The 10,322-nt window shown below is 30.4% G+C and overlaps 1 protein-coding gene across 1 annotated transcript; it reads right to left on the bottom strand.

Annotated features, from left to right (window-relative positions):
* Positions 1-3,564: 3,564 nt before the first annotated feature.
* On the bottom strand, positions 3,565-7,567 carry LOC124839908 (uncharacterized). Its single transcript, XM_047315843.2, has 3 exons — positions 6,224-7,567; positions 4,111-4,653; positions 3,565-3,964 (listed from the first exon to the last, which is right to left on the bottom strand). Exons 1-3 carry the CDS (start codon positions 7,130-7,132, stop codon positions 3,863-3,865), a joined length of 1,554 nt encoding a protein of 517 aa, XP_047171799.1. The 5' UTR covers positions 7,133-7,567; the 3' UTR covers positions 3,565-3,862.
* Positions 7,568-10,322: the final 2,755 nt, after the last annotated feature.

Raw genomic sequence — 10,322 nt, 5'->3', positions numbered from 1 at the left:
ACAAAATTAGGAGTCATGCATGAATATGTGTGCGTCATCTTTATCTTTTTTTTTTCTTGTTTTCAAAATGCTTGATGGTTTGTGTCAACGATGTGCTAAAACAAACATTTTTCCTACGCAATACTTGTACTAAGATGTTTATTATTGTATTAAAATCTATATCTGTCTTTGTTTTTCCTAACTAAACTAGTTGGTTATAGATTTATATATGGTAAATGGTACCAATCCTTTATGAATTTTTATTCTTTTTAATATTTTTATCTTATTAAAACCTCAGATCTAAATAATAAATAAGGTTTTGTTAATATAAGTTATGATCACACTTTAAAATTTATCAATCATTTATAATTATATAAAGGTTTATTAAAAAAATAAAATATAAAATATGAAAAATCACACCGAATTCATTACGAGAAATAGATAAACTTTACATATTATAAAAAAATATAAATAAATAATGTAAACTAAAACCTCGATTTCTTCTCTCATAATATTACTTCTCCCATTCTTTACGAAGACACCTATGTGATTGGGTAATATGTGTGTAGGTTTGATTGGCAATTATATATGCGTTAAAGAATTTTTTTAAAAACAAAATAATTATGTATGTAAATAAAATGTTACCGTTAATACTTTACATATTTTATTTATTTTACAAAAAATAAATTAAATGTTTAAAATGATTGGATTTCTTTAAGTTCAATGTAGTTAATTTGATAGGAGGGTTTATAAGAGAAAGTAGAGGATGGATAAATATCAACATGAATACATGAGAAACTGGAATCAATAATCAATACTTCTATTGTGAAACTCAAATTTGATAATATCAATAAGTTATTTAATATTAATGTAATCTATATGTTATTAATATATTGTTATATAAATGTATTCTAGTCAATATATTACATTACTTATATTTAAATAATAGTATATTATAGATTAGTATATATTATTTTAGAATTAAATATATTTTTTAAAATTATATTAAATTTACATATCAATCAATAATATAATAGTTACGTCAGTATTATTTGATTAGCCATATTCAAAACAATATAGTTAAAAACGATAATAATTAAATAAAATTAATAACAATAGTTTTATATTGAATTGTATAATTAATACATTAATATTGTATATCATAAATACGATAATAAGTATTAATATATCATTATTATTTTAATTAATGATATATTAAATAATACCTTTAGCATGTGTTAGTTTCATGCGTTTACAGTTGATGGAGACAGAAAAGTGGGTGGTTATGGTTGTTTCCAATCATACAAAATGATTTCTGGAAAAGAATGTGAAAATGGTTCTCACTATTTTCATCAATAAATAAATTTTTAAACAAATTACTCTTATTTTAGTTTATTTTAACTTTAAACAACTACATCTTAATTTTAAATAATTTCATCAATTAAAATTATTACTCAATTTTATTAAAACTGATCACGAACAATTTATTTCAACTTAATTTCCATAAATAACATTTTAATTTAATATGTTTTTATCAATAAACATTTTTTTATATTTTAAATAATCACTCACATCTCATTATAATATAATTTATACTAATTACAGTTTAATTTAATTTACTTTGAAGAAGAGTAAAATAATAATAATCGATTTTAATCGCTTAAAACAGTTTTATGTCAAACAGTAATACAATAAATGTTTATCATTATTATCTCAATTAATGAAATTACTAAATATATAACTAAACGTAGCAATACTTTTATTAATAAAAATAATTTATGTTAAAGTATATAATTAATAATGTATATTATTATATTTTAAATACGAAAACAATTAATAATATATATCATTATTATTTAATTAATGACATTAATTAATTTAGTTAAATATGGTAATAATTAATAATCATAATGATACATTAATTTATATTGCAGTATACAATTAATAAAATTAATAGTAAGAATATCTTAATATTATATTAAAGTATATTGTTAATAAAATAATAGATTACACTATATTGTTAAACGAAAAATTAATAGTTGGAGTGTCTAAATTAAAAAGTAGATAGGATTTACTTATTAAAATGGATAGACACTATCGTTTTTACAATCAACAGACGCATTATACAAGCATTTGAATTTTTTTATGTCATTGAATAAATAATTTCAAACAAACTGACTTGATGTATTTTCTAACTTAACTTTGTCAAGACACATTTACTGTTCCAAATTTATAAACAATTAAAATAATCAGAAAAAAGAAAACCATAAAGAGTTAATTGGATGTGGAGTGAACTAAAATTTATTATAAATAGTGGGAAGCGTGTTGAAAGAAGACATGTAAAAGAATATATTGTAAATATTCCTCTTGAAGGGCATCCCAAACCTATATGTAATGGGCCTACGTATGGACTAAAGTTTCAGGAACCTTTGAAGTGGGCTTAGAATGATGTTTTGAAGTGGGCTTATAGTGTTGTACAACAGGTAGTGGTTTTGAAATAGGTTTCTTTTTGTGTAAGGGAAATGTGGACATATATTAGAGGAGTGAGAGGAATGGTTAAAGAAATAAATTAAAGCATGAGTTAGAAGTAATAGTATATGGTTGAAAAACAACTATCATTTTGGGTAGTTGAAAAACAACTATTATTAAAGGAAAAGCTACTAAAATCAGATAACAACTGAATTTAGATATTGATATTAAAAAAAAAAAAAAACGGCTATGGAGTCAAAGGGGAAAAGTTTCCTTTTTAAACCAATTTTTAAGTAAAGGTAATTTTACCTTTGCATTTGAAAATAGTATTCGTTAAACTATACTTTCATTTCTTTAAGATAACAGAAACCATTTAAATCCGGCAGAACTCAGAAATAATTCTAAACACTATTTTTGAAGAAAAAGTGAATGATTGCAGTGAGATGTATTAGAGACAGCTCAAAGGTCAGGGGCAGAGGTGGGTTCCACTAGAGACAACTTTTAGTCCTTCTATCTTCATGATTCTTTTGGCATTTATGTATTCATAAATTTTGGTAGAGAGCAACTTTGGAGCTGAGCCTTTGGTTTAAAAGTATATCTCATTGCACCTTTTCTTGTTTTGTGGTAAAAAACTTACTTCTCATTTCTTTTTTCATACACAAATACACCTTCTAATCAAAATAATTATTATTAATTTAATACACGTCATTGAGTTTCGACTGAAAAATTGATCAACACAGCTATAGCACGCATTCTAATTAGTTCAATAATATAAAATAATTCTATCAAAATTAATTATACCGAGTAAACAGGCCCTCTACCTCTGAAAGATTCCTAGACATTGATAATACAGTATTTAGATTCATCATGTGACTCAACAGCTGTATTACAGAAGACAACACAACGTAGTGGGCAAGGCAAATAGATTTGTTAGCATCTTATTTTAGTAATTCGTATTCCTAATGCAGAATCAGATACTCGTATATGGAGATATACGAGAGAGAAAATTGGAAAAGTCAATTATTTATTATTGCATACTATTTTTTATTTTTTCTTTGAAAATGTAAACTCAACAGGACAAATAAAGCATAATGAAAGCATGAGGAAATGGTAGAGTGGCACAATAAGCACGCATCTAATGATTTTCTTGAATGGCAAGTAAATTACAAGTTTTATTACACTTCTCCTTGTGTGACCCCCCTCTACATTTTTTGTTAATTAAAGGACAAATCGCTTTGTACATTGTGATTGACCTTTCCCAAATCTCACCCCTTTTCAGTGAATCCAGGGAAAAATTACAAAAAATTCTCAAATGAGAGTGAGCTACCCAATAAATAAAGAAATAAGCTTTTTAAGAAACTCCACGAGAATCCCTCCTCCCTAATTTAATTTATAACTATCATTAACATCACCATTATGTCTCGCTTACCTCACCATCTCTGCACATACCCACATCTATCACCATCTTTTCTTTCTCCTTCGACCTCCTCACTCTGCAACAGTTTCTCCTCGGAGCCTATATCAAAACAAACCCAAGTCAATTACTTAATAAGCCAAATCTAACATTATGAATTACTTTTGTTTGTTAAAAAAACTTTAAAATCACCTTCATGTGTCGGTAGTAGTATAATATCTAATTAGGAGAGTCAGAGAAGAACTTACTCTACTCCACAGATTCGGATCTGGCTTCTTGTATACCTCCACTCTGTCAAGAGCACCAGGATCATCCATCTTCCACCTGCATTCCGGGTGAGGTTCAAGGTGCCTTTCGTATTCACTCACTGTTTGTTCCATCGCAGAACTGTATTTTGCGTTGGAAAAGTAAAATACAAAAGGCTTCTGGCATGGATTTCGGGTAACTGGACGGGTGTTGAATGCATATGCTGTGTAATCTGCTCTTCGATACCAATTCAAGAATGTTCTCGAAGGCATTTCTATCTCACGTGGTGAAAATACACCACGAAATATCTGAACAGCGAAACCCCACGAAACGGAAATAGTCCAGCCTTTTGATTTGTCGTAGCAGATGGACTGCTGCATGAGCCCTGCCGAGTCAATCTTCATTGGTATAGTGAGCCGTTGAAGGGCTTCCAGTCGGGTCACGTTGGGGAAGATTGGCTCAACCACATCAAGGTGGTGCAGTGACACCAATGGAGTCACGGGATGAGATGCCAGAAGGCCAAACAGGTTTCCATACACATCATACTGTTCCAATAAATCAGCGCCGATCAGCATGGATGTTATCAGAACGTATACACTTGCAAGACTACAAACCAATTCCTTGTCCATATTCATAGCAGCTGTCATCATATGACTTTTCCATTTTGTTCAACGAAATGAAAATCATGAAATGCTAGAGTTTCATTGTGAATGATCAAAGTATCCATGTTTTGAAAATTTTAAGTAAATCATGTTTAACGTTCTCTTTTTGGAGCGATTAGAATAGTTTAATACATTGTGATAAATGTTTCTATTTCATTAACACACGCCCTTAAGTAAAACATTAGCAAAACCCATCAAAATCACCTAGGAAGAAAAACTACGGAAAAATCAATGAATTTAAAGCAACTGTCTCTACTCTTTAAAGTGCAGTATTAGGAGAAAAAGCTTATACCCTTAGCCTAATTGTGTCCGCCACTTTGGCAACAACTCAAAACTCCTAATCGTCTCGACAACTTTGACAACAACTCAAAACTCATAATCGTCTCCAAACTTTGACAACAACTCAAAAATCTTAATTGTCTTCGAACTTTGACAACAACTCAAAAATCTTAATTGTCTTCGAACTTTGACAACAACTCAAAACTTGGTTTGCTTTTTAGTCAAAAATCTTTAGTGCCTAAATTTCTACCGCATATAGAAGAGAGCTCTCCTAGTCGTAAATCTGCAGCTTAAAGTCAAATTGTCGAAACCAAAAGAAATGGCAGAAGAACCATGTTTTCCACCGCCCACCCTCCAGATAATCTAATCTAGCCTCGCTTTTTATTTTCATGTACTTGCAGAAGCTAATAATTTCTACAAGTATATTTTAGTCCTGTCAAATTTCAAAACCCTTAATCTTGTTCTGTTAATTTTCTTAATTCCTTCTCCCTAAATGGCCCCAGTCGTAATTATGAAGTGCACCTATTTCAGGTTTCCTAAGTTTACATCAGCTTGTATACCAGTCACAACCAATCAAATCATTTCAAAAATGGCTTTGTTTAATACATTATACTATATTTTTATAAATATGTGAGTATGACAAGAACTTATTAGCCGAATAAAAAGTTATTGGGAGGCGTAAATCACCCGCAAGCCGACGCAGATAATTAAAATCCGGTAGACAGAAATTGAACGCGAGTCAAATTCTGGCAAGAAAGCACAAATATAAAAAGAAAAAAAGAAAAATTAATGCGATTCCACACCGACAAGCAAAGTCAGCACTTCAATCCCAACTCGGGTCCAGAATACCCGCGAGTAAACTAGACCCTTTCCCAGTCACCAATTCTGGGGACGACCACAGTTTTCATTTAATCCATAATTAATATTAGCAATGGATTGCATAATCACATAGGAAATTGAGATTAAGGAAATTAAGCATAAAAAGCAGAAATGAGAAACCAGTCCCCACTCCCAACAAACCCAACCAATGCCGACAAAAATTGATAAGACAGCGACAGTAACAAAATAAAAAATAAATGATAAATAAATAAAACATTGATTGCAAATAATAATTACCATTAACAGAAACAATGAGTGAGTTTGAAAAAATAGTGAGTGTGAGCGAGTTACGAACCTGGTGAAAACCGATTTCCTTTGTGAGTGGAACACCGAGTTCGGCCATACACGCTTGCATTCTATCGTCTGAACCATAGAGACCCGGGTAACGCTGAATGCAGCGATCCTGCATTTTGTACAGAGCCTTAGCGAGAGGATAACTAATTGCAAAACCTCCTCCACCGTAAGCCATGTTGTAAGAGAAGAAAATGTTCTGCAAGTGACTCTCCGATAAACTCCCAATGTAGTAGAACTGATTGTGATCGTATTTCCTCAGAACGCTAATTAGGTTTTCGGTCACGAAAACGGTGTCGTCGTCGCCCATCACGAACCACCGCACATCCTTCATCCCCAGCTTCAGCGTCTCCGCCACGATCCGCGAGATCCTGATGGCGGACCGGTGCCCCTGCTTGTTGGTGTAACGGAACCTCTCGGTGTCGCCGGAGATTCTAATCGGCGGCAACGCATCCCTATCCTCCCTCAATTTCACCTTCTCGTCGAGCCACACCACGCCGCGCATCTCCCGTGGGCGATACCAGAGTTTGATGTAGTTCTTCCTCTGCTCCCAGAGCTTCGCCGACGCGGCGATTCCGAACACCACGTGGCGGAGGTCTGTCCGGTCGTCGGAGTTCGTTTCGCGGGACTCCCGTCGGAGAACGGAGGGTATGGCTTGGACGGTGACAGTAGCGGAGGCATTGCCGGCGGGAACGGTTTTGGAGAAGGTGGCGGTGGGGAATGAAACGTGGCCGCATGCGTGTGAGGTTGCGACGAGCTTGAGCGTGTAGACGACGTAGGTGACGGAGACAAAGAGGACGAGAATGACTAAAAGCTTTGGTGTGGTTCGGTGGTGTGCAGTTGGTGCAATGAGAGTGGCAGCAGAGGTTCTCATTGGTTCCCAAACTACTTTCTCCGACTCTTTCTCGCCCATTGCAGATGCTTCAGAAATTCAGATTCAGGGAGGAACAACAGAGGGCCTTCAAAGCCCACAAACAAATAACAAAAAAGCCCACAGTTTGATCTTAAAGAGGAAGAGCAAAAGAACTATGGAGCATGGTGCCACTGCCAATCACCTTTTCTCACCCCTTCCAATTACCATACATACCGTACACATATACATACGTATAAATACTATTTTTTTTATAACATATGCATTCGATTTTTTTTCTAGTAGGGCCCACATGTCAGGGAAATGCAGGTCAATTCAGTGAATCCAAGGGCTGGCGATATCCTCACATTATTTCGTGTTGGAGGGAACAGAGAATTTACAATGGTCCTCTCATGTTTTCCTTTTTTTTTTTTTAACTCGTGTGCTGGCATTTACGAACATCTGAAACGGGCTTTTTTTCATTGGTGTGAATTTTTCTCCGCAGAACCACGCGCTTTCCGTTCACCACATCAGTTTAGGCATCAATTCAAAATTAATGCGTCAATTTATTTTCTGCCTATTCAAATAAAATTGTTCTTTATTTTATGAGGTTAAAAACAATGGATAGACTATATATTTTGGGAAACTCGCTCTTTTTCTATGTAGAAAAAAAGAAGTGATTACTTAAATTCATTACTCTATCTCACACATTTTAATATTTAAATTTTAAAAAATAGATAAAATCTTTTAAATTCAGTTAAATTCTTCTATGTATTAAACATGTTTTTTTATTGATATTAAAGTAAGAATGTGTTAAAATATATAAATAATTTACGTATTAACATAAAATAGATTTGATATATAAAAAAATTAATGTAATTAAGGTAAACAAGTTATAGCCATTATTTTTAAAATTTAAAAATCAAAATATATTAAAACATAAGGATAAAATGTGTAAACAATTAAAGTATTAATACAAAATATATTTTATATGTCAAAATTTTTTAAATGCGGTTAATATAAAAATTTATGTCAAAGTTTAAAATTTTAAACGTATTAAAATTTTAAAAAATTAATTTTTATTTTATTTCAAAATAAAATAACCAAAAACATAATTAACTATTGGTACACATAAAAAAAATTCTCAATAATAGAAATGAATTAAATTAGAACTTTTTACCATAGTGTTTAAAATATTTGTAATTTTCAAATATGTAACAATAACTAACAATATTTCATAATTCTAATTGAATTCAATTATCAATATTTAATTTTAAAAATATTTTTTTTGGGCTCATAGTGTCCGGACCATGACTAGTGATGGAAGAAAACGCAAAAAATAAATTGAAACATTTGCATAGTTGATTTTTTTTTTTCCGACTTTGTCTTGTTCAAACTCAAACTTGACCAAGTTTATTGTTATCATTTGAAATTATGTAATATCTGATTAATTGTATTTTAAAGAAAGGAGAGAGGATAAGTACTAAAGAATAAGAGAATCCACAGTATTTCTTTTTTCCACAGATTGTTTACGAATAAATTAATAAAATGAATAATAACACTAAAATAATTAAGGAGATTACCCTAATTATACAAATTTTATCAATGAGCATTATTTGATATATTAATATTAATAATTTTAATTATAATTAATAGTAAGAAATTAATAATCCTTAACATAAATGGTATAAGCTTTATATATACAAGTAATAAAATTATATATATATATTCCATTTATAGAAACTAAATTTTATAATTATTTCTCCTAATCTTTCCTAAACATCCTCTGATATAAATTGTTTTCCCAAACATACGATTGAAATAACAAATATACATTTAAAGATTTAATCTAAATCTTTAATATAAAGTTAGTCCGGCAAGTATATTTGTGTACTATTTTATAAAAAAAATTCCTTCTTGTCTATTAGTATATTTGGCAATTTAAATCTTAATTTTTGTTCGTGCATCCGTTAAAAATATTTTTCGTATTTGTTAATTATATTAATTTAAATATTAATATGATTCAAGATATATTATTATAGGTAACATCTCATTTTTAATACGGTTGAAAATGTCACATATTTAATATAAATGACATATATTAAATAAATATAAATAATATACTAAATAAATATATAGAATACTTGTCACCTCAAATATAATTATATATATATATATATATATATATATATATATATATATATATATATATATATATATATATATATATATATATATATATATATATATATATATATATATATATAAATAAAAAGCGTTCTCTACAATTAAGAAATATTTACATCATTAAAAAAACAAAATAAAATTTTACAAAAACATATATAAATTGAAATCAAACAATATACTTTAAGCTACAACACCACTCTTATCACTTTACTGGAAACATCCTTATCTACAAACATTAAGGTTATTATTGTAAACAAAAAAAACGAATAGACAAACAAACATATATAAAAGAATAAACTAATATAAAAAAGTACCAAAAACATTCATATCAACAAAATTATAAATCATGCAATCATTCACATAGGCTAAGACTTTCTCCTCATCTCATCGCGTGCTCTACTCTTCTCTACTTGAAATTGAATAATTATTAAAACGTTAGGATAATTGTCAATACGAAATCCATAAATCAATACACACTACTGTAGCTGCCATTAATCATCCTTGGATTAGTACCAACCATTCACATATCATATTATAAACCAACTATTGTTTTAGCATTCAAAATATCACACACATCAAATATATCATTACATAAATGTGTGAATTTAGTTAAAATTCTAATATTTTTGCTCAACTATAAAATTTATTCGCTCAACAAGTAGTGCTTGACAACATACTCGCTCAACCACTACATTTGTTTGCTTAGCGAGTAGTACCTGACAACATACTCGCTCAACCACCATATATGCTCACTTTATGAGTAGTGCATGATAACACATTTGCCTAACGACCAAATATCTCGCTCAACTAGAATACCAATAGTACTTACATGTTTGAATTCTCTTAAAAGTCGTCCAGCAAGTGTATTCTCGTCCAACAATTGTCTAGTCAGTGAACTATTGAATTTGGTCTCACCCAGCGATTACCAAGTTAGTAGCTCTCCTACTTTGACTTCGCCCAACGAATATACGTCGCTCACTGAGTCTACATAATTTTGTAAAGTAGAATTCTGTAGATTTATGTCATTCCAATCTTGTAAAATAAGTCTAACACTAACCCTATATGC

The sequence above is a fragment of the Vigna umbellata genome, chromosome 1, assembly GCF_029865625.1.
Source record: "Vigna umbellata cultivar VRB3 chromosome 1, Vumbellata_1.0, whole genome shotgun sequence".
In the NCBI taxonomy this organism is placed as follows: domain Eukaryota; kingdom Viridiplantae; phylum Streptophyta; class Magnoliopsida; order Fabales; family Fabaceae; genus Vigna; species Vigna umbellata.
This window is presented reverse-complemented; position numbering and strand designations above follow the sequence as displayed.